Source organism: Pongo abelii, chromosome 21 (genome assembly GCF_028885655.2).
Source record: "Pongo abelii isolate AG06213 chromosome 21, NHGRI_mPonAbe1-v2.0_pri, whole genome shotgun sequence".
NCBI classification, from domain to species: Eukaryota; Metazoa; Chordata; class Mammalia; order Primates; family Hominidae; genus Pongo; species Pongo abelii.
Genome location: NC_072006.2, coordinates 33,067,107 through 33,091,053, shown reverse-complemented (window position 1 = coordinate 33,091,053; position 23,947 = coordinate 33,067,107). Strand labels below are relative to the sequence as shown.

General features: G+C 41.6%; 1 protein-coding gene across 1 annotated transcript in view; it reads left to right on the top strand.

The window, feature by feature from the left end:
- TGM3 (transglutaminase 3) overlaps positions 1-885 on the top strand; it is a 28,930-nt gene extending 28,045 nt beyond the window's left edge. The window contains exon 13 of the mRNA XM_054542000.2: positions 153-885. Within this exon, the coding sequence (XP_054397975.1) occupies positions 153-300 (148 nt within the window). The 3' untranslated portion in view covers positions 301-885. The remainder of the gene's footprint in view (positions 1-152) is intronic.
- The last annotated feature ends 23,062 nt before the right edge of the window (positions 886-23,947 follow it).

Here is a 23,947-nt window from a genome sequence, read left to right as displayed (position 1 = left end):
GGCCCGGTAACCCAGAGAGCCAGCTAGAGGGAGCTAAAGAAGCAGTGACCTTGCCCAGCCTGCATCAGAACAGGGCAGGAGGTCACAGAAGGCCCGTCCAGCCCAAGGTCCGTATGTCTCATATCAACACTGATCTGTGCCCTCCCCATCAGCGTGCCGACCCTACGGCCCAAGGAGCGGTCCCGGGTCCGTTTTGAGATCCTGCCCACCCGGAGTGGCACCAAGCAACTGCTGGCCGACTTCTCCTGCAACAAGTTCCCTGCAATCAAGGCCATGCTGTCCATCGACGTAGCCGAATGAAGGGCCCTGGTGGCCTCCCGTACGAACTTGGATAACACGGAGCAGGGAGAGCTCACCATGGAATGAACCCCCTGCCCATGCTGTCCGGCCAGGGAAACTCTCTCCATCTCCCAAGGCTGCCAGACATGGACCTCCAGACTCCAGCACATCCTCCTCTCCTCTCCCCCAGGTTGGGGCTGGGTCCACCCTGTCTTATGACTTGATCACTTTTGCACATTCCCTGGCCGCTTCTCCCCAGGGCTGCCTGCTCTGTGAGCCCCACAGCCCTGCTCATTCCTCATGCCCTTCAATGCTGCAGGATGGACTGGCCCCTGACCCAGTGACTCTCCAAATGGGATACAGGAGAGAAGCTGGTCTAGACTGCTTGCTGATCCCCAACCTGCACGGGGCATTCCTGTTTCTCTCTCAGGCCACCACAGAGGGCAGGGGATGGTTAGCCACCTGCCCCAGCACTCACACCCTAACTCAAAATAAATGTTAAATAAGTGCGATCACACAGCACCGACTCTACCTGACTGCTGTTGCACCTAAGGTGGTGAAGGAGAGAGGAGGCTGTGGCCGTGACCTTCTGGAGCAGGGAATAAATTTGAGGAGGCCATGTTCTCTGTGTTTCAATGTCCAAAGGGAGTGGGCTTGATCTGCAAGGCTGTAGGTGCAAAAATAGGGAAACATTTCAAGCCAGTTTAGGAAAACTTTCTAACATGATGTTCAAAAATAGATGAGGCTGCCTTGGGAGGTAGCTCCTGGTCACAGAAGGCTTCAAACATTCTCTGTGTGGTTGGGCAAACTTTTCAGGCCTCTCTGCATGCATCAGAGTGAGAGGGGACTTCACAGTTTTTGCTGGAACCCTCTGGCAGAGCTGGTTCCGGGGGTGGCCCAGCCTCTGCTCACAGGGGACTCCACGCTCCTCTTGTGGCCAGGAGCAAATGCGTGCTTCCACCAGCCACAGCGCTGTTAACTCAACCTGAACCTTCTCTGCCTTTATACACACTCTGATGGTTCCTCAGCCTTTGTCCCTTAAAATAACCTCAAGCAAATTCCATTAGCTTTCCTGTCGCTTGTGCAGACTAATCCCATTTTGACAACTCTGCCTCATTTTCTGAACTCAGGAGACCAGTAGAATCTAAATAGAAACCTCAACCTCACATCCAGCTCAAATTTTCTCCCCTGGGTGCAGCGCAGGCCTTACTCACGCCTGCAGAGGAGGCACTGTCCATCTCTCACCTTCCTTCCCTTCCTTCCCCGAACGGGGGAGTTGCTTGATCCCTCAGAGTTGGAGCAGAGAGAGAAGAAGAAAAGTGACAGTTGTCTGTTTCACTGGTGCTGATGTAATGCAGCCAATGATGGTCTCTGTGTCGCCAATGTTTAAATGCAGGCTTTCTGTACTGCTTGTTGCCTGAGCCCAGGAGTTCAAGGCTGCAGTGAGCTATGATTGTGTCACTGTACTTCAGCTTGAATGACACAGTGAGACCCCATCTCTTAAAAAAAAAAAAAGCAGTCAGTAAATTAGGGATTTGGGGTTGAATTACTCACCATCCAGCTGCCATGAACTCATTCTCATCCCATATTATCCCAGGCAATATGGATTGGGTACATCTGGGTGGATGCCCTCAAACATTTTGACTTCCAAACTCCTCTGGACCCTCAGAGCCCATATACAGGCCTGGCCTCCTTCCTATTAAGATCCAGTAACTTCTCTCCCCATCTCCTATCCCATATGGGAAGACACTGAAGAAATCTCTCCCCTGCAGCAGGGGCCCTACTCAGGATTTATTTCTGCCTCTTCCCTTGGCCTCCAGGCTGATAAGTCATGTTAAGTTGCAGCGTAACTCAGTTGGGGATGTGCCATATCTGATAAAGAAATAAAGGGACTATAGTCCAAAGGATCCGAAAAACTAGGCATCATGTGACAGCAGGATCACGGGAGAACTCTGGGAGTGGAATTGAGGGTGCTTAATCAAGGAAGCCGTAACAGGAGCCTAAACAATGAAGAATTTATTGACTTGGGGCCATTCTTTTGTGATACGAGATTTAACACCCAGGTGAGGATCCTGAGAGCTGGTGCAAACTGGCTTAGTGGCTCCAAACATCTGGAAGAAGTGATGACTTATGCTAAGTACAGTTGAAATGGCTGAATTCCTATGCTGCATGATAGAGGAAAGAATTAAAAGGCTCAGTGAAATAGGCGTGCTGGGGTTGACATATTATGAGGGGCCAGGAGACATCTTCCAAAGGATTGTGTTCCCTCAGAGGGCACAGAGGGCCCAGAGGGCCCAGAGGACCCACCCACCATTCACCAAGGCTGTCAGAAATGAGTAGTGACAGAGGCATCAACATCACTAAGAAATTCAGTGGTGGCATCCTCTACATTTAAAGCAAAAATAATAGCAACATTGTAGAAGTAAAATGTATGAAAATAATAACACAATGGCCAGGAAGAAAAAAAATACACTGATATAAATATCTTATATAATACATGAAGTAATAAAATATTAATTGAAGATAGACTGTGGCAAGTTAAAGATCTGTATTATAAACCTAAAGAAACCAGTAAAAGAAAAGAAGCCTGGCGTGGTGGCTCACACCTGTAATCTCAGCACTTTGGGAGGCCAACATGGGTAGATCACTTGATGCCAAGAGTTCAAGACCAGCCTGGCCAATATGGTGAAACCCCATTTCTATTTAAAAAAAAAAAAAAAAAATTAGCCAGGCGTGGTGGCACGTGCCTGTAGTCCCAGCTACTCGGGAGGCTGAGGCAGGGGAATCACTTGAACTCGAGAGGCAGAAGTTGCAGTGAGCCGAGATGGTGCCACTGCACTTCAGCCTGATAGATAGAGTGAGACCCTGTTTCAAAAAATAAAGAGAAGAAAAAGAAAACAGGCTGGGCATGGTGGCTCAGGCCTGTAAACCCAGCACTTCAGGAGTCTGAAGCAGGCAGATCACCTGAGGTCTGGAGTTCGAGACCAGCCTGGCCAACATGGCAAAACCCTGTCTCTACTAAAAATGCAAAAATTAGCTGGGTGTGGTGGTGCATACCTGTAATCCCGACTACTTGGGAGGCTGAGGCAGGAAAATTTCGTGAACCTGGGAGGTAGAGGCTGCAGTGAGCTAAGATCGCACCACTGCACTCCAGCCTGGACAACAGAGTGAGACTCCACCAAAAAAAAAAGAAAACAACAAGAAAACCCAGTTATCGTAATAAACCAACAAAGTAAACACAATGTAATAGTAAAGAATATTCAATTAATAGAAAAAGAAAGCAGAAAAGGAGAAAAGGGGACAAAGAATAGTTGAGACAGATTTTAAAAATAAGTAGCAATATGGTAGATTAAACTCAACCATACTAATAATCACATTAAATGTAAATGGCCCAAACACCCAATTAAAAGGCAGCTATTGTCAGATTGGATAAAAAAGCAAGACCCAACTATATACTGCTACAAAAAATCAAATTTGAATATAAAGTTGAAATTGGTTAAATGTAAAAGAATACAAATTATATACCATACAAATAGTAACCATAACAAAGCTGGAGTGGCTATACAAATATTAAACAAAATAGCCAAAGATTGTTCCTAAAGAAAAAGAATATTTTTGAATGATAAAAGAATCAATCCATCAAGAATAAAAATTATAAATAGTCTCAATGTTCTTTGAATGCAAAGAAATTAAATTAGATGACAATAACATAAATATATCTGGAAGTCTCCAAACATTTGGAAACTAAACAAAATACTTCTGAATAACCTATGGGTCAAAGAAGAAATTTTTAAAGAGAATTATAAAGTATTTTAAACTAAAAACACAGCATATAAAAATGCATAGGATGCAGCAGAGGAAAATTTATAGCACTAAAATGTCTATATTAGAAACGAAAAAAATCAATGAACTCACCTTCCACCTTAGGCAGCTAGAAAGTGAAGAAATTAAACCGGGCCGGGCATGGTGGCTCACACCTGTAATCCCAGCACTTTGGGAGGCCAAGGCCCGCGGATTACCTGAGGTCAGGAGTTCAAGACCAGCCTGACCAACGTGGAGAAACCCCATCTCTATTAAAAATACAAAATTAGCTGGGCGTGGTGGCAGGCACCTGTAATCCCAGCTACTCGGGAGGCTGAAGCAGGAGAATCTCTTGAACCCAGGAGGCGGAGGTTGCGGTGAGCAAAGATTGCGCCATTGCACTCCAGCCTGGGCAACAAGAGCAAAACTCCGTCTCAAAAAAAAAAAAAAAAAAAAAGAAAGAAATGAAGAAATTAAACCTAAAATCTAAAATAAATGGAAAAGGAAATACCAAACAGCATAAATCAATATAAAACAGAAAATAGAAAAGCAAAATAGTAATTCAATGTAACTAAAAGTGGGTTCTTTCGGAACATGAATAACATTGGTAAGACTCTAGCCAGACTGATCAGCAAAAAATAAGAAAGACACAAATTACTAATATGAGGAATAAGAGACCCTATAGCTATTTGAAGAATAATTTAGAAATATTATGGACAAACTTATGCAAAAAAGCTTGACAACTTAGCTGGGCATGGTGGTTCCTGCCTGTAATCTTGGGAGGCCAAGGCTGGAGGATCACTTGAGCTCAGGAGTTCAAGACCAGCCTGAGCAACATGGCAAGACCTTGTCTGTACCAAAAAATATAGCCAGGTATGGTGGCATACGCCTGTAGTCCCAGGTATTCAGAAGGCTGAGGTGAGAGGATGGTTTGAGCCCAGGAGGCAGAAGTTGCAGTAAGCCGAGATCGGGCCATTGCACTCTAATCTGGGTAACAGAGCCAGACCCTGTCTCAAAAAAAAAAAAAAAAAAAAAAAAAGGTTGACAACTTAGATAAAATGAACAAATTCCTTGAAAGACACAAACTATCAAAACCCATTGAGGAAGAAATAGATATCCAAAGTATCCCCATATCTATTTCAAAATTTGAGTTTGGAGTGAAGTTCTGTAGAAAACTCTCCAGCTGAGCCTAACACAAATTGCTGGCCATAGAACTGGTTGTTGTCTTGTCACCACTTTTTCATGTGGTTTGCTATGCAGCATAGGATATTATTTATTATTGTATTATATTAATTATCACCATGAAAATATTTATTCACTCTCCAGCGCTCAGTTCAAATGTTTCCTCTCCTGCAAAACCTTCCCCATCTTCCTCCCACATCGCTGCATCCAAGCACACGAGGTCTCTTTTTTTTCTCTCTATGCTTTCCCATCATTGTCTTTTTGGACCACTTTGGCACATGTCTTTTTAGACCACTTGGCTTAAAGTCATCTGGCCTACGTCTCTCCTCCCCTGTCCTAGACTATGTGCTTGTCATGGGCAAAAACCATGTCTTCTTTAGCCCTACATTCTCCACACTTAGCATAGTACCTGGTGTAGAGAAGCACCCATAAGAATTCATAAAAGAGCCAAAAAGTGAATGCAATTGGTAATGAATGAATGAATGGACTGATTGAATTTTAATATCTAATATTCATTGAGAGTGTACAATATGCTAGTCACTTTTCTAAGGTTATCATAAGTATTTATTTAATCCTTCCAACAATCCTTTGAGGAAAGTACTAATATTATCCCCATTTTACAAATGAGAAAGCAGAGATTTCGAGAGTTGCTTGGATCAAAAAATAGTAAATGACAGAGCTGGGATTCATACCCAGGTAGACTGGCTCTAGTGCCTAATCTGTATGTTATGCAGTACTACCTACACAAATTTTAAAGAGGTATCCAGTGATAAATCCCATCACAGGCTTACAAAGAGATACAGAGGAAAAATGAAGCAGAAACAAGGAAGTGTGTCTGTGCTGTGGTACCCAGCCCTAGGGAGGCATTCTTGGACGTCTCCTCCCAACCTCCTTTCCTGCAACTGCTTAGTTTATTGGCTCTCTCATTCCTATGCTGATGAGCATCCCTATTCCCAGAAGCAGCCTCTTCGCCCGTCCTACTTCTGGCCCTAAACCACTCCTCCTCCCAACTTTGATCACACTTGCCTGGGGAAGCCAGCCTCAAAGAGCTGAATTCAACATGTCCCATTACAATGAATGCTAGTACCAGGGACTCCCCCTGACATTATGTCATTTCTCCTCCCAGAAAACTTCAAAGGTGGAATTATTACACTCTGGTACCAGTGGGGAAGCTGAGGCTTAGAGCAAATTCTCTCCATTCCTTGCTCTCATACTAGTCTTCACATACCTTTGTAATCACCATACTTTATTGCAATAATTTGCTTATGTGTCAATGGTTGCCAAACTGCAGGTGGAAACACAGGTAAATATATATAAAATGATGTATTGATGTCACATTACAATACATTATATGTTCAGTGACCTTAACATGATAAGTTCAACGTGTTGTCCCTCCTCAGGGCATAATTGGTTGTGCTGTGCAAAACTGCAATGAAAGTGGAGTGTTATGCAGCAACTCCATCATTCTCACACACTGCCTTGGATGATCTGTGCCTCTGACTTTCATGGAATAAACCTACAGTTTTAGTATGCCTCAGAAGATGTAATCAAGGGGGTTCAATCTGGAACAAAATTATATAATATTACTTATATAGTCACTTTCTGGCCATTCTGTCGTAAATTTGCTTTCTCTATTAAAAAAAATTAAAAGTATATAGATGCATTAAACTATTTTTATACAAATATATTCACATTATAAAAATTCCTTAAATATGTAAGCCGGTAAGAGAGTGAAAAAATACAGTTCCTCCTTCCCCACTCCTCTTTCACTCCTCCCAGAGGATATGCCTGTTGTCAGTATGAAGTATGCCCCTTCCCATATTTCTTAACCCTTAGGAATGAGAGTAGGGCACCTTCTACTGGTAGTCGGGGGAATTACAGGTATTTGTAAAATCATCTGATGGCCAGTGCTTCAGACTGAAGGACCAGCCTTCTGTTTGTTTGTTTGTTTATTTATTTATTTTTGAGACGGAGTCTCGCTCTGTCGCCCAGGCTGGAGTGCAGTGGCGCGATACCCGCTCACTGCAAGCTCCGCCTCCCAGGTTCACGCCATTCTTCTGCCTCAGCCTCCCGAGTAGCTGGGACTACAGGTGCCCGCCACCGCGCCCCGCTAATTGACCAGCCTTCTATTTAATCATGAAATGCATGTAGGGGTAGGGAGGATAACTCTATAAAAAGATTTTGGTATCCTATGTTTGACACTGGCAACCCCCCTCATCTGATTCTGCAATATGTGACCTCCCAATGGCACTAGGCCATTAAATTATATGGCCAAGATTTCATTGAATCACAGGTGATTAATGAGCCCCTCCTGTGATCAGGTTCTGGGGATTCAGCACAGATGATTAGTGCTTTCTGAAAGTTTATCATCAAGGGGGTGGGAAGGTGGGCAGTGGGATGGAAGTGGGAGAAGGTAGGGGGAGATAGATGATAAGATGGATAATCAAATAAAAAATATAAATTCAAGTAATGATTGGTACACTGATGAATAAAAGTCAGGATGGGGTTATGTCGGGGGTGGGATGGGCAGGGCAGGCTCTCTGACAGGTGATATTTGGGTAGAAATTTGGCATAAATGATGAGGGAGAGCCATGTAAACATCTGAAGGAGCAGGTTCTGGAGCAGGGGAGCAAAGCCAGTTGGGAGTACTCCTGGTGTGTGTGCGGAAGATAAAGGAGGCAATGGTCCTGCAGTGAAAAAGTGAGGGTAAGGGTAACTGGAGGGGAACACAGATCCTGTGGAGCCCTGTAAGCTGTTACAAGGACTTGGGCTTCTATTGTGATTGAGATGGGAAGCCCAGGAAGGTTTTGAGCAAAGAAGTGACAGGATATGACTTGTGTTCTAAAGGAAACCCTCTGGCTGCTGCAGGGAGTCCATGAAGGAGGTTGTTGTAACCACCCAGGTAAGAGATGAGGGTGGTGTGGTCCAGGTTGGTAGCGATGGGTGGGTGGGAAGTGGAGAAGGCAGAGCCCACAAGATGTGATGAGGGACTGGCTGTGGGCTGTGAAGGAAGGAAGCATGCAACTGACACCAGTGCTTTTCACCTGAGCAATTCAGGGACTCCAGGTGTCATGGGGCACAGCTCTGTTGCTCTTCCTCCATGAGGTGGGCCCTAGGAGCTGTGATGTGGGAAACTCCTTCCCTCCTCTACAGGCTCACTCTGGCCCCTCTTCGGCCACTTCTCCGTGTCTGACTCCCTAATCACTGTGCTGGGATCCTGGCCTCAGACCAGAATGCCAAAGCTGCATCTTCTTTGATAAAAGCCCCTGGTGCTCAGAGCTCCACACCAGTCCTGGAAGGAAAAGCAGGTTTCAGAGGGAAAAGAAGCCCTAAGGCCCACCTGGGAGGCTGGAGCAATCAGGGAGGACTTCTCATAAGAGCTGGCCTTGAAGAATGTTATGATTTCCTCAAATTCAAGCAGGGGGAGAAACATGAGAAGGGAAGATGTGTTAATCAACCAGAGTGACATGAGGCTGAGAGGCAGATGGAAGGGACCGGGAAGAGCCTGACCTCGACTGGCTGGAATTAATCCCAATTTAGTGGGTTAGAGCAGTGCGGGGTGGGTGGGGAGGGGGGCTGTAACAGATCATATTTTCCCAAAATGGCCACAGTAGTATTTCTAATTCTATATGCTCTCCTGTCTCAATCAAAAGGTGGAGTCTAATTTCTCCCTTGGAATATGGGTTGTCCTTTGAGACTGCCTTGACTAGTAGAGTTCAGTGGCAGTGATCCTATGTGACTTCTGATCAATTATAAAGGCAATATGGCTTCTGCCTCTCTCTCTCTCGCTCTCTCTCTCTCTCTCCCCACCCGCCCCGACCTCTACCGGCACTCACCCTCGGAACCTAGCCACCATGCTATGAGGAAGTCCAGATCACATGGAAATGCCTTATGTGGGCATTCAGCCAACAAATCAGCTAATCAACCACCAATCATGTGAGTAAATCAGCCTTTAGGTAACGTCAGCGCCAGACACTGAGTTATCCTCAGCCCTTAAGTCTTCAAGCTGTGACCCAGACAGTGTGGAGAAGAGGCAAGCCATTCCCACTGTGCCCTCTCAGAAATCCTCACCCATAAGAATGATAAATGAATATTCTTCACCACTACATTTAGGGATAGTTTGTTATGCAACAACAGCAACTGGAATAAGCCCCGACACAGGTCAGCCTGGTGAAAAACTCCCTGGTATCATTAATGTCCCCCCTATTATTTCCAGGGTTATCAGTGTCTAACTAGGCATTATGCACAAGCATTAGAGCCAAATTACAGTCTATATCTAATTACTATTTTATTATTATTCCCTGTTATGCTTGGCTAGTGGGTGTTTGTTGGGGTGGCGGGCACCCTCCCGACCCAGGGCAGGGACAACCCTTGTGACCCTGCTTAAGAATAGGGTTTTCTCTTCATGATGCCTTCCTGTGGTCAACGATGGCAAAAGAACAAAACTGGAGTCTCCATGTGACTCTGCAGAAAGGAATGTGACCTGAAGCAAGGGGCTTATCTGCCCATCTGGTGACTCCCAGGTCAGCCCCATCTCAAAACAAGCCCTCTTCAACCATTCATGTATCCATTCATCTACTCAACCACAACCATTTTGAACACCTATTGTGTGTCAGGCTCTATGCTATCCACACAAGAAGACAGTGGTCCATCGCTCCATGGAGCTTCTATCCTAGTGGGGAGCCAGAAAGCAAGTAATTGAACAAAATGCTGACTGGCTGTGATAAGTGTGAGGAAGGAAAGACAGAGGTTTTGTTCTGGGAATAATAGGCAACTTTTCTCTGAGCCCCGGGGATGTTTCTATGGAATTGTGCTTCAGCTGAGACCTGAAGGATCCAAGCTTGGTAAGTCTGTCTGTAGCAATGGACATTCACTGACTGAATTAAGGAGAGGAGAAAATATTGAACAGATATCAGGAAACTCACAGACTAGCTGGAAATATTAGGGAGTCAGGCTTAGAAAACACACAGGAGCAAAGAGTGACCATGAAGCCAAGCACTACAGCCAAAATTGCACCACAAAACCCATCAGGTAAGGGCATCATTGCTTGACCTAAGAATAAGGTGGCAGGAGAATCCATTTTGGGCACCAGGGCCATCACCATTGTCCCCCAGAATGTAGTCCCCACCATGCCCTCTTCTTGACACCAGCTCCCAAGTAAAAATTCCAGGTGAGAACATCTGCTAGGCTAAGGCTGTCATGTGACCATGCCTTCGCTGCAACAAAATCTGGGAAAGTAACTATTTAGATAAGATGCTTGGATCTGCAGCAACCACCTGGTGGCAATGAAGCAACAAGCACAGAAAACAGCCAAGAGTCAAGGATAGTGAAACACAGACGTTGAAGCAACGAGGCCCTTTGGCGCCACTGCTGAGCTGCTACACCAGTCTCGACACTGTCAAATTCTGGACATTGTATGAACTAAACAAATAGAGATCTTTAGGATTTTAAGCCACCGTTGTCAAAGATTCTGTTACTTGCAGAGAAGGCATTTTTAACCATTACAAAGAAAAAGAGATCCACGCTCGAGTAGTTTTTATCTAAGGTGACTGGTAGAATGTGCTCTAATGGACGGGGATGGGCAGAGTGGTGAGGTTTCTCAAATTTCTGTGTGAATCAGGATCAACTGGGGGTGCTTATTAAAATGCAGATTCTCACAATCCATCCCCAAGCTCAGTCTGAGACTCACGAGGAATAAGCATTTTTATGGCATACAGATGTGTGTGATGCAGGAGGCCCACTGGGCAGACTTGGTGAGCAGAGGCACAGGGAGACCTGGGTCAGCTGCAATGTCTTCCTCTTCCTCTCCAAGTCCCAGCTTCTCATCTGCAAAGCTAAATGTGATCGTGGATGTCAAGGCCTTAACAGTGCCTCGGTGGGCACAGTCATAATACAAATAATATTTATTGCACCAGAAGGCCTAGGGATCCTGGCTCTGCTCCTTAACTGGCTGTGTGACTTTGGGGAAATTACTTAAACTGTCTGCACCTCAGTTTCCTCATTTGTACAACATAGATAATAATGGTGCTCACCTCATAGACTCATGATGACGAGTGAGTTAATATATGTTGAACACTTAGAATAGCACCTGGCAGATAGTAAGTGCTCAGTAAAGGTCAGATTGAATTATTACAGCCAGGGCCAGGCATTGGCTAAAGCATCATCTCTGTCAAGGTGGTTCCTTACTGCCACCCCACAGCACCAGGATTTGCGAGTACAATTCATTCTGACTGGAGGTAATTGAGGGGACTTTTGAAAGAGGTGAGATTTGGATTTCTCTTTAGTCAGAAGTGGTCTAATCAGGGCTGAGTCTGTGACATCAGGGAGATCCCTAGATTGAGGGATCTGAGGATCTGCCTAGAGCACAGCAGAGGCCCCCTTTTCTGGAGAATCACAGGGGTAGGCATGGATAGCTGTGGCTGGAATGTTAGCCTCAACATTCCTCAAGGATGCTGAGGGCTGGGGACAGCCTGCTGAAAGCTTAATTATAACCAGCAGAGGGAGCCCTAGTTACTACAGCCAGCCTCCAGAATTTTAACAACTAGTCAATGCCAGGCTCAGGAACCCAGTGATTTCAAAGTGCAACCCGGGAGGCGGAGCTTGCAGTGAGCCGAGATCGCGCCACTGCACTCCAGCCTGGGCGACGGAGCGAGACTCCGTCTCGAAAAAAAAAAAAAAAAGGAGTGAGATAAGCGCCCTCCAGAGTACATTGAGAGCAGCTGGGAAGCTTGTTATAAATGCAGATACTAATCCAACTAATCCAACATGGGAGGCGGGGACAGGGAGCTGGGGTAACATACAGATGTGTATCAGGCCTTCCAATCTCTTGGCCTCACCTGTCACTTGTGCCAGTCGCTGCTGCAGGAACTGGTGTTGTCACCTGACTGCATCTCCCTTTGCACCCGTACTTTGGACTCTTGTTCCCTGTCAGTGACTTTTCTTCTGATGCCAAGGAGCCACGTAAGCAGCCACACACTTGAAACTGGAAGTACAGAGGAGTTAATACCCTGCATGATGATCCTTTCATCAAAGAGATAGGGCTCAATGGCTACATTCTTCCACCTTTGTCACAGAGGCGCACAGCCCTGAAAAGCAGCTTATAATGACTTATCAAAGGCAATCAGTTGGGAGTTTGGGCGCACTGGCTCACACCTGTAATCTCACACTTTGGGAGGTCAAGACAGGTGGATCACTTGAGGTCAGGAGTTCGAGACCAGCCTGGCCAACATGGTGAAACCCCATCTCTACTAGAAATACAAAAAAGAAAAAAAAATAGCCAGGTGTGGTGATGCGCGCCTGTAATCCCAGATACTCAGGAGGCTGAGGCAGGAGCATCACTTGAACCTGGGAGGCAGAGGTTGCAGTGAGCTGAGATCACACCACTGCACTCCAGCCTGGGTGACATAGCGAGACTCCATCTCAAAAAAAAAAAAAAAAAAGGCAATCAGTTGCACTTAGCAGTGGCTAGCTCAATAACACCCTAGTATTGGCTCTTTCTCTAGGAAAGCCCTCCTTAATAAAGTGTCTACATCTTCACTTGAGCCTCTGCTTTCTTGGGATGCAGACTACAGCAAAATGAAACAAAACTAGCCATATGTTAAAATTTGTTGAACCTGTCTTGATGGGTACATGGGACTTTATTATCCTATTCTCTCTATTTGTGTATGTATTTGAAATTTTCCGTAACAGAAAATACATACATACATACAATGCATATTCTGGAGATGGAAATTCAGGAATAAGGACCTCTGTAAAAGCAATGAAAATGCTGACAAAAATTGTCAAAATCAATTTTATAGAACTCAAAATTAACCAAATTTACAATAATCTGAGGAGCATTCATTCAAGAAAATTGCAAAATCTCAGTAAAAACACCAAGATCTGTGACTTTGTAATTTGACCTGTTTCCCTCCCCCTTCCTCTTCTCTGTAGCCTTATAACCCAGAAGCCTCACAATCACCCACATCTTTAAAAACCAGTAACGCAGCCACCAGATGGGGCAGACCAGTTTGAAGCTCCTCATATAGTCTCATCTCCAGAACATTGTCACTATTTGATTCATCTTGCAGCTCCCTGGAAAGGTGTTGTTTTTATATGATCTGACTTAAATTTTGCCCTGGAGGAAAAGTCCTAGTCCCAAAGTGTTTTTCAAAAACAATCAGCAGCACCTGTTTAACATCACGGCTGCCTGGAGCAGTGATACCAATTTAGTCAAACAAGAGCCTAGCCAAAAACGTAAAGAAAGATGTGAGAAGTGAAATATCCACATTGAAAAGATCTGACATATTCCTGAGGATCTAGAAGGCTGTTTTGTGAGCAGGCTTGTGTGAGGCCTCAAGAAAGCCTCAATATTTCACATATATTTGGCCTTGAGGTCTTATGCCAGCAGGAAGTAAAGGCTAAAGCAGAAATTGTAGAACTGCCAAGTGAGGCAGATGTGCCCCAACACACACAGAGAGCCCCTTAGCAAAGGATACAAACACTTATTGATCAAGGAATTTAAGAGAATCTCCGGCCAATCATTAGCTGACCACTAAGCCAACTGAACAGAGACAACAATAGCAGCACAGCAAAAAAGTGTGGAAATCTGATTTCCAGGGTTGCCAGGTTCTATTATGTACAATGTCCAGTTTTCAACACAAATTATGAGACACACATGAAACAGGAAAATATGTCCATACTGAGAAATTAAGTATTAATAAAAACTGTCCCCAAAGGGAAACAGATATTGTACCTACTAGGCAAAGACTTTAAAATCAGATTTATAAATATGTTCAAAGAACTAAGAGAAAGCATGTCTAAACAATTAAAGGAAAGTATAGGAGTGATGTCTAACCAAATAGAGGGTATTAATAAAGAGATAGAAATTATAAACAAGAACCAAATGGAAATTCCAGCATTGAAAAGCACAGTGACTTTTCATAAAATAAGTAAAATGAAATTTTGACTAGAGAGGCTCAACAACAGATTTCAGATGGCAGAAGAAAGAATCCATTATCTTGAAGACAAGTTAATTGAGATTATCCAATCTAAGAAACAGAAAAAAAAGAATAAAGAAAAATGAACCTGTATGTCACCATCAAGCACACCAACATACATATAATGAGAGTCTCAGAGGAGATGAGAGAGAGAAAGAAATGGAAATAATATTTGAAGAAATAATGGATAAAATTTTTCTGAACTCCACATAGGAGAAAATCAAGGAAATTCACACTTAAACATATTATTATCAAATAGTTCAAAGGCGAAACTGAAAATTAAAAAATGAACTCATTATATATAATGGATCTTTAATAAGGTTAAAAGGTGACCTCTCATTAGAAACCATAGAGGCCAGAGATTAGTGGGATGACATATTCAAAATGTTGAAAGAGCAAGGCTGTCAACCAAGAATTAAGAGAAATTAAGATATTCCCAAATAAATAAATACAGAATTTATCACTAACCAACCTGCCCCACAAGAAATACTAAAAAGAATCTGCAGACTGAAATGAAAGGACACTAGAAAGTAACATGAATCCACATAAATAAACAAAGATTCTTGGTAAAGTTAACTGCTTAAATATAAAAGATAGTACAAGTGTTTTTTTTTTTGTAACTCTCTTTTTTCCTATTTGATTTTTTTGAAACTTACTACAAAGCAACAGTAATCATAATAGTGTGGTACTGGCATTAAAGACAGACATATGGACTCAAAGGAATAGAATAGAGAGCCCAGAAATAAATCTTCACACATATAGCCAAATGATTTTTCTCAAGGGTGCCCAAACCATTCAGTAGGGGGAAAGGACAGTCTTTTTAACAATTGGTGCTGAGAAAACTGTATATCCAAATGCAAAAGAATGAAGTTGGACCCTTACCTAATAACATATACAAAGCAAATTCAAAGTGGATCAAAGAACTAAATCTAAGAGCTAAAACTATAAAATCCTTAGACGAAAAGAGAGGGCAAATGTTTCTTGACATTGGATGTGGTAATGCCACCAAAAGCACAAGCAATAAAAGAAAACATAGACAAACTGGACTTCATCAAAATTAAAAACTTTGTAAACACTATCAATAGAGTAAAAAGGCAACCCAAAGAATGGGAGAAAATATTTGCAAATCACATTTCTGATAAAGGATTAATATACAGAATGTATGGAGAATCCTTAAAACTCAAGAACAAAAAACAATCCAAAATTTTAAAATGAGCAAAAGACTTGAAGAGAGATTTATCCAAAGAAGATATGCAAATGGCCAATAAGCACATAAAAAGATGCTCAACATGACTAATAATTAAGAAAATAACACTCATTTGGATGGCTGCTATAAAAAAAAACACAGAAAATAATTTGTGTTGGCAAAAATGGCACTTTGGACAGGACAGCCACTATGAAAAACTGTATGACAATTCCTCACAGGATCCTATATAATTTCACTCATGTAAGTTATTAAAGTAGTCAAATTCATCAAGACAAAAACTAGGATAGTGGTTGTCAGGGGCTTGGGGTAGGGGGAAATGAGGAGTTATTGTTTAATGAGTACAGAGTTTCAGTTTTGCAGAATGAAAAGAGTTCTGGAGATGGATGGTGGTGATGGTTGAACAACAATGTGAATGTGCTTAATGCCACTGAACGGTGTTCACTTAAAATTGTTAAAATGCTAAATTTTATGTGATATATATTTTGCCACAAATTTTTTAAAAAATCTATTATTTTAAAAAGGCAACAGCATGAAGCAATAATTATAAAACTATATGTGTTTATAATGTATAAAAATGTAATTTGTATGACAATAATTACACAATGGAAGGGCAAGGAAATTGAGCGTTATTGAAGCAAAATTTGTGTATGCAATTGACATTAAGTTAGTATTAATTTAAACTAGATTATTTTTAAAGTTGAGATGCTAATTTTAACCCCAGGGCAACCGCCAAGAAAATGAGTTAAGAATTATAGTGAAATAAATAACAAGGAAATTAAAATGGTACACTAGAAAATATTCAACATAAAATAAGTCAGTAACAGAGGAATAAAAGAACAAAGACTCGGGACAGAAAACAAATAGCAAAATGGCAGATGTAAATCCTATTTTATCAGTAATTACATTAAATGTAAATGGCAGCTCAGAGAGGGTCCTGTCAGGGGTACATGCAACTTAACAGAGATTTCATGTGAATAGTATGAGTGCTTGAGATTTTAATGCTGGAATTTCAGTATCTGCCAGGGAATTGGGGGCATACAGTCATATATGTCAAGCAGGGGCACACACAGTGAAGCTACTAATTAGGCTGAAATCAGACTGTAAAGAACAGTGTCTTTCAAATGATTGCAGCTGCAAAATGCTTTCTTCAAATCAAACAACTAATGAAACTTTGATGTACATACAATAGTCAGGGAAGTTCTATGATTTAGTGGGTGTTGGGGCCAGGAGCTGGGCTCACTCTACCTCCCCTTGTAGTAAACATTTGTGATGCACTATGTCTTCCTCTGTATACCACTGAAGCGTCCTATATCAAGTGCATGCCATGGCATCTCTCTGCTTTGCTTTCAGAGGAGCTTGAGAAGACTGCTCAGCCATGTGTTGTGCATTCTAGAAGTGTGGGGGTGTTAACCTCTGGAGGTGACCCACAACCAGTGGAGACTGGTATCAGCCCTATAGTTCTAGAGGGACAGTTCTAGGATGTATTCCATACAGCTTCTCAGACAGTCCCCAGTAAGATTGAGCCCCAGTTACCACAGTGATCTACTCATTCACAAACACTTGACCAACATTCCTCCCTTCCCAGTATCACTCCTAATGCTCCTTCACTTCTGCTTCTTTGACTCACCTCCCAAATCAACTATATGTACCCATGATTATCTTAGGGTTTGCTTCCAAGGAAACCCAAACTAAGACACCCCTCACCCTGCCCCCAACGTGTCTCCCAAGACACTTGAAGGTTCCTCTGTGGAATGTGTGTGGCAATCATTACCCTAAGCTCTCCTTCCCTGTGCTTCTCAAAGATCTTAACCTTTTGCTCCTCACCTCTGAAAGCCATCTGGACTCAGGGAAAAGTTGACTTCATACAATATTTTTAATTCTTTATGTATGAGAAAAATAAGATAAACAGGCCATGGTGACTGGATGTGGGAGTTGAGGGGCAGGAGGAGTAGAAGAGGACCACAGGCTTCCAGCTGGAGTTGGAAGACAGGAACTGACACCATCAAAGCAGGTTAAGGGAAGACAAAAAGACAGCTTGGGACATGTGTTTTTGGTGCTTGAGGGATATCCTGGTGGAGTTTCTCCAGTAGACATTGGTTATTGTTTTCTGGAACTCAGAAGACAAGAGACATGAAACACATCACATTACAGGTGATATTCAAAGTCATGGGCATGGATGAGATCACTCAAAATAAATGCTTAGAGCAGAGAAAGAATTTAAGAATCACTGTTTTTAACCATGGTGACTTCTGAAGGGTGGATTTTAGTGGTATTGGAATGAAGAAACTTTTATTTTCACTTTATACACTTTTGATTTGTTGTTTAATATATACATATCTGTAGGAGTTGAGAGTGAGATAAGAGTGAAAGACAAGGTGACAAAGACCCTCCCATGTTGTACCTGCTGCACCCTTCTCCTCACATCCTCTCAGCACCTGTAGGAGGGGGGCCAGCTTCCTGACACATGGCCCAACTCAGTGGGCAGGTTTGTTCTATCCTCTTGACATTAGCTATGCCAGGTCTGGCCAGCACGGTGTCCAGACATTGCATTCCATGGGGTTTGCTCAAGGTAGGCAAAAGCTTTATTTGTTCTACAGAGTCACCACCCAACAGTTGCCAAGCCCCTTTGGAACGTTTTGGAGGGCAGTTTCCCAAGATAGGCGTCAATAATTACACATATTTTTTAGCCTCTTTGAGCAAAGTCATATAGGATTATATATCTGAAATTTTGGTGTAAATTATAATGTGCTGAAAACACTAACAAGGGGGTTGTTATTATTACCCAACTGTTGTCACCAGCAATGGCTTCTTCACAAGCATAAGGCTTCATGAACTCTCAGAGAGGATGGCCTCAAGGTGATCTATGAATCCCAAACTTCTGTGAGTTGTGAACCATCCTCACAATTTTCACCTTTCTCTGAGAACTATTGATTCTGTCTTTACTTAACTTTTTAATGTTTTTATATTTTTATTGAGATATAATTAACATACAATAGAATATAAATCTTAAGTGTTTCATTTGATGAGTTTTTGTTATTTTTAACTTTTACTTTAGGTTCAGGGGTACACGAGCAGGTTTGTTACACAGACAAATTTTGTGTCATGGGGGATTGATGTTCAGATTATTCCATCCCCCAAGTAATAAGCATAGTACCCAATAGATAGTTTTTCAATCCTAACCCTCCTCCCACCCTCCACCCCCAAGTAGGCCCTGGTGTCTATTGTTCCCTTCTTTGTGTCCATGTGTACTCAAAGTTTAGCTCCCGCTTGTAAGTGAGAACATGTGGTATTTGGTTTTCTGTTCCTCTGTTAGCTAAATTAAAATAATGGCCCCCAGCTCCATCCACGTTGCTGCAAAGGACATAATCTCATTCTTTTTTATGGCTGTGTAGTATCCCATGGTGTATATGTACCACATTTTCTTTATCTGGTCTACTGTTGATGGGCATTAAGGTTGGTTGCATGTCTTTGCTATTGTGAATAGTGCTGCAATAAACATACATGTGCATGTGTCTTTGTGGTAGATTTATAGTCCTTTGGGTATACATACAAAAATGGGATTGCTGGTTCAAATGGTAATTCTATTTTAAGTTCTTTGAGAAATCACCAAACTGCTTTCCAGAATGGCTGAGCTAATTTACATTCCCACCAGCAGTATACAAGTGTCCCCTTTCTCTACAAACTCACCAGCATCAGTTATTTTTTTGACTTTTTACTAATAGCCATTCTGCCTGGTGTGAGATGGTATCTCATTGTGGTTTTGATTTGCATTTCTCCAATAATTAGTGATGTTGAGCAGTTTTTCATAGGTTTGTTGGCCCCATATATGTCCTCTTTTGAAATGTGTCTGTTTATGTCTTTTGCCCAATTTTTAATGGGGTTGTTTGTTTTTTGCTTGTTAATTTGTTTAAGTTCCTTATAGATTCTGGATATTAGACCTTTGTCAGATGCATGGTTTGCAAATATTTTCTTCCATCCTGTAGGTTTTCTGTTTACTCTGTTGATAGTTTCTTTTGCTGTGCAGAAGCTCTTTAATTTAATTAGGTCCCATTTGTCAGTTTTTGTTTTTGTTGCAATTACTTTTGTCTTATTTGTCATGAGATCTTTGCCAAGGCCCTTCCTAGATTTTCTTCTAGGGTTTTTGTAGTTTTAGGTTTTACATTTAAGTCTTTAATCCATCTTGAGTTGGTTTTTGTATATGGTGTAAGGAAGGGGTCCAGTTTCAATCTTCTGTACATGGCTAGCCTGCTATCTCCACACCATTTATTGAATAAGGAGTCCTCCCCCCGTTGCTTGTTTTTGTTGACTTTGTCGAAGATCACATGGTTGTAGGTGTGTGGCTTTATTTCTGGGTTTTCTATTCTGTTACATTGGTCTACGTGTCTGTTTTTGCACCCTTACCATGCTGTTTTTGTTACTGGTAGCCTTGTAGTATAGATTGACATTGAGTAATGTGATGCCTCTGGCTTTGTTCTTTTTGCTTGGGATGGCTTTGGCTATTCAGGCTGTTTGGGCTCCATATGAATTTTAGAATAGTTTTTCTAATTCTGTAAAAAAATATTATCAGAAGTTTGATAGAAATAGCATTGAATCTGTACATTGCTTTGAGCAGTATGGCCACTTTAACAATATTGATTCTTCCTACATTTGATGAGTTTTGATCATTGTACACACCATGTAAATACCACCCAAATCAAGATGTAGAACACTTCCATCTCCTCCCTAAAATAGAATTTTTTAAAATTTTTTTCAATTTTTTATTGCGGTAAAATATGCATAGCATAAAATTGCCTATTTTAACCATTTTTAAATGTGCAGTTTAGTGGTACTAAATACATTCATGTTGTTGTGCAACCATCACCATCATTCATCTCAAAAACTCTTTTCATCATGCAAAAATAAAATTCTATACTCATTAAACAATAACTCTCCATTCCCCTTTTCCCTGAACCCCTGGAATTTACCATTTTACTTTCTGTCTCTATAAATTTCACTATTCTAAGTACCTCATACAACTGAAATCACCCCATGGCTATTTTCTTGGTGTGACCATGGGGGTTACATTTAACATCCTAAAGTCACTGCACTCTAATTTGAATGTATACCACCTTAACTTCAATAACACACAAAAACTCTGCGTCTTTACAGTTCCATCCCCACCCATTCAGTTGTAAATGTCACAAAATTAGTCTCTCAAATCATGTATAAAACAAAAAAGGAGTTATAAACCATTGTTACGGTAATACTAGCTTTCATACTTGCCCATGTGTTTATCTTTACTGAGATTGTTATTTCTTCAAACAGCTTTGAGTTACTATATAGTGTCCTTTTATTTCACCTAGAACAGATTCAGCAGTGACACAGTCCTTCAGCTTTTGTTTATCTGGGGATGTCTTAATTTCTCCCTCACTTTCAAAGGACAGTTTTGCTGGATACAAGATTCTTAGTTGAAGTTTTTTTCTTTTAGCCCTTTTAGTATATCAGCTCACTGCCTTTGGGCCTCTAAAGTTTTTAATGAGAAATTTACTTTTAATCTTATTGAGATTCCCTTGTATGTGATGAGTTGCTTGCTTTTTGCTGCTCTTAAGATTTTCTGTTTTTGATTTTTGAGAGTTTGATTTTAATGTGTCTTGGTGTAGGTCTCTTTGAGTTCATTCTACTTGGAGTTCATTGAGCTTCTTGGATGTTTATATTCATATCTTCATCAAATTTGGGGAGTTTTCAGCAATTATTTCTTCAAATATTGTCTCTGCCCCTTTCTCTCATTCTTCTCCTTTTGGGATTCCCACAGTGCTTATGTTGGCCCACTTAATGGTGTCCGCCACAGGTTTGTTAGGTTATGTTTACTTTTCTTCAATCTTTTTTTTTTTCTGTTTCCCATATTCAGTAATTTCCATTGTCCTGTCTTCAAGTTTGCTGATTCTTTCTTCTGCCTGTTCAAATTTGCTTTTCAATCCATCAAATTTTTTTTTATTTTCTTTCTTGTACTTTTCAGTTCCAGAATTTCTGATTGTCTTTTGGTTTTTATCTCCTTTATTAATATTTCCACTTTATTTATACATTTGTTCTTTATTTTCACTACATTTTTCTTTAGTTCTTTGAATATCTTTAAGACAGTTATTCTAAAGTCTTTGTCCAGTAGATCAAGCCTTTTCCAGAAACAGTTTCTGATAATTTATTTTTTCCTTTAAATGGGCCATACTTTCATGTTTCTTTGTACATGTTGTAATTTTTTGTTGAAAACTGGACATTTGAATCTAACAATGTGGTAACTCTGGAAATCCAATTCCCCCTTACCCAGAGTTTGCAGTTTTTTTGTTTTGTTTATGGCTTTTGATTTTTTTTCTTATAGACTGTCTCTGTGCTGAAAATCAGCCTAAGGTATAAACTTAAGGTTGTATCGGGTCTTTGCTGAGCCTGCCCCTTTTGGGAGCATGTGCAGTCGTTTTTTAATTTCCTCCATAAATACAGTTGCTTTTGAATGTCTTAGTGTCTAATGTCTGGTCCCCAAAAGCACAAAAACAGAAAAATTAAGGGAAAGTCAGATGTCCCACCCCTTTAAGTACCCTGGAATTTGCTTCAGCTGGAGGGAGAAAGGCTTTCAGCAATGAGAGGAGGTGCAACAACAATGATTGCCTACCTTTTTGGCTGCACCTCTGTGATTAGAAGCAGCAATCAGCAATTAGACCACAGATTCCTGATATTTGGAGGACAGGGTCCCTTTTGCCCACTCTGGCTCTTTTAAGCTGCTCCCAGAATACGTGCAAAGTTTCCTACCATGGAGAATGGGTAGTTGCTACTGCACTAAAAGCTAAAATTTAATAAAATTAATTGCAATTTACCATCCAAAACTTCTCTTGGAATTTACAAGCCTTAGGTAGACTCCAGAGTTTCAAAATAGTTATATCAGACAGAGTCTGGCAGTCCAATTGTTGCCTAGGTGAGGAGACGGATTCCTGGTGCTTCTTATCCTTCCATGGCCCTAGAATCTTCTGTTTACTTAATTTTGCTACTTAATATATTTCTTTAAGGCAACTGCCCACTTTTTCTTAGCATCATACTAAGCAATAATATCTATCTTTTATGGGAAGCCAGACCCAGCTCTGAACTGACACCAGGCCTTATTCTCCAAGTGGACCACCTGTCATAGTCCTCATGAGTCTTTCAAAAACATGCAAAGAAAAAATGAAATAAAAATAAAGTTCACTTTTTTCTTTCTTTAGAAACAGGGCCTCACTCTGTTGCCCAGGCTGGAGTGCAGTAGCACCATCATAGCTCATTGTAACCTTGAACTCCTGGGCTCAAGCAGTCCTCTTGCCTCAGCCTCCCAAGTAGTTGGGACTACAGGCACTCACCACCACACCTGTCTAATTTAAAAAAAAAATTTTTTTAGAGACAGGGTCTCACTACGCTGCACATTGCTTGACCTCCTGGTCTCAAGTGATCTTCCCACCTCAGCCTCTCAAAGCGCTGGGATTATAGGTGTGAGCCACCATGCCTGGCCCCGAAGTTCACTTTTTCTAATCAGCTTACTAAAAGGTGAAACAAGAAAATGTTTTTCCCCCTTTTAAAGAAAGTATTTTTATTTTTACTTTTTATTAATGACTTACACACTTATCAGGCCTGCCCTTAGCAATTGCCAGGCTGGGGCAAGAGTAGAAATGGAGGCTTATGAATTTGGTATGCAAATATTTAAAAGTCATAAGTCATGTTAATAAGCTGCTAAAAAATATGCATTCTCTACTCCAGCCTTGACAAATATGTATATTCAAAATGACCTAGAAGACTCAGTGTAAATTTTGGACAGCTCCAATTTTGTTTCATAAATAATAGTGTAGAAAAAGCTCCCTACCCCTGGCCCTAGATCAGCTCTATCTTCCTCCCCACCTGTGGCTGTGTGCCACCCTTCAGAGTAGAAAATGATACCTCGGGACTCCCAGTTTAAACAACATACCATAGACTTGATCACCCCACTTGTCCCCACTGAGTACAACAATAAGCCCCAGAAATAACTCAAGAGGCAACAAAAGGAGAACTCTGAGAGGTGGTAAGAAGAAGATGAACTGGTTAGAGATCCCAGGACTGGAGGAACAACACAGCAGCCAAGCATCTTACAACTCACACCCAACGGAGGAAGGTTACCCAGCCCCAGCCCCAGTATAGCAACTGAAGGTGGCTCGGGTTTCTTTGGGAAATAAAAAAGAGAGCACTACCCCAGTTTTGTTTGTTTGTTTGTTTGTTTTTTACTGCCTTTCTCTGGTTTTGCTCTCAGGGTAATACTAGCCTCTGACTTGTCATGCATATCAATAGTTTGTTCCTCTTTGTAGCTCCATAGAGGAACACAGTATAGATGTACCATGGTTTAACAATTCATCCGCCAAAGGACTGGCTGTTTTCAGCATTGGAGTATTAAGAATAAAGTTGCTATGGACATTCATGTACAGGTTTTAGTGTGAACATAAGTTTTCATCTCTCTAGGTTAAATGCCAAAGAGGACAAC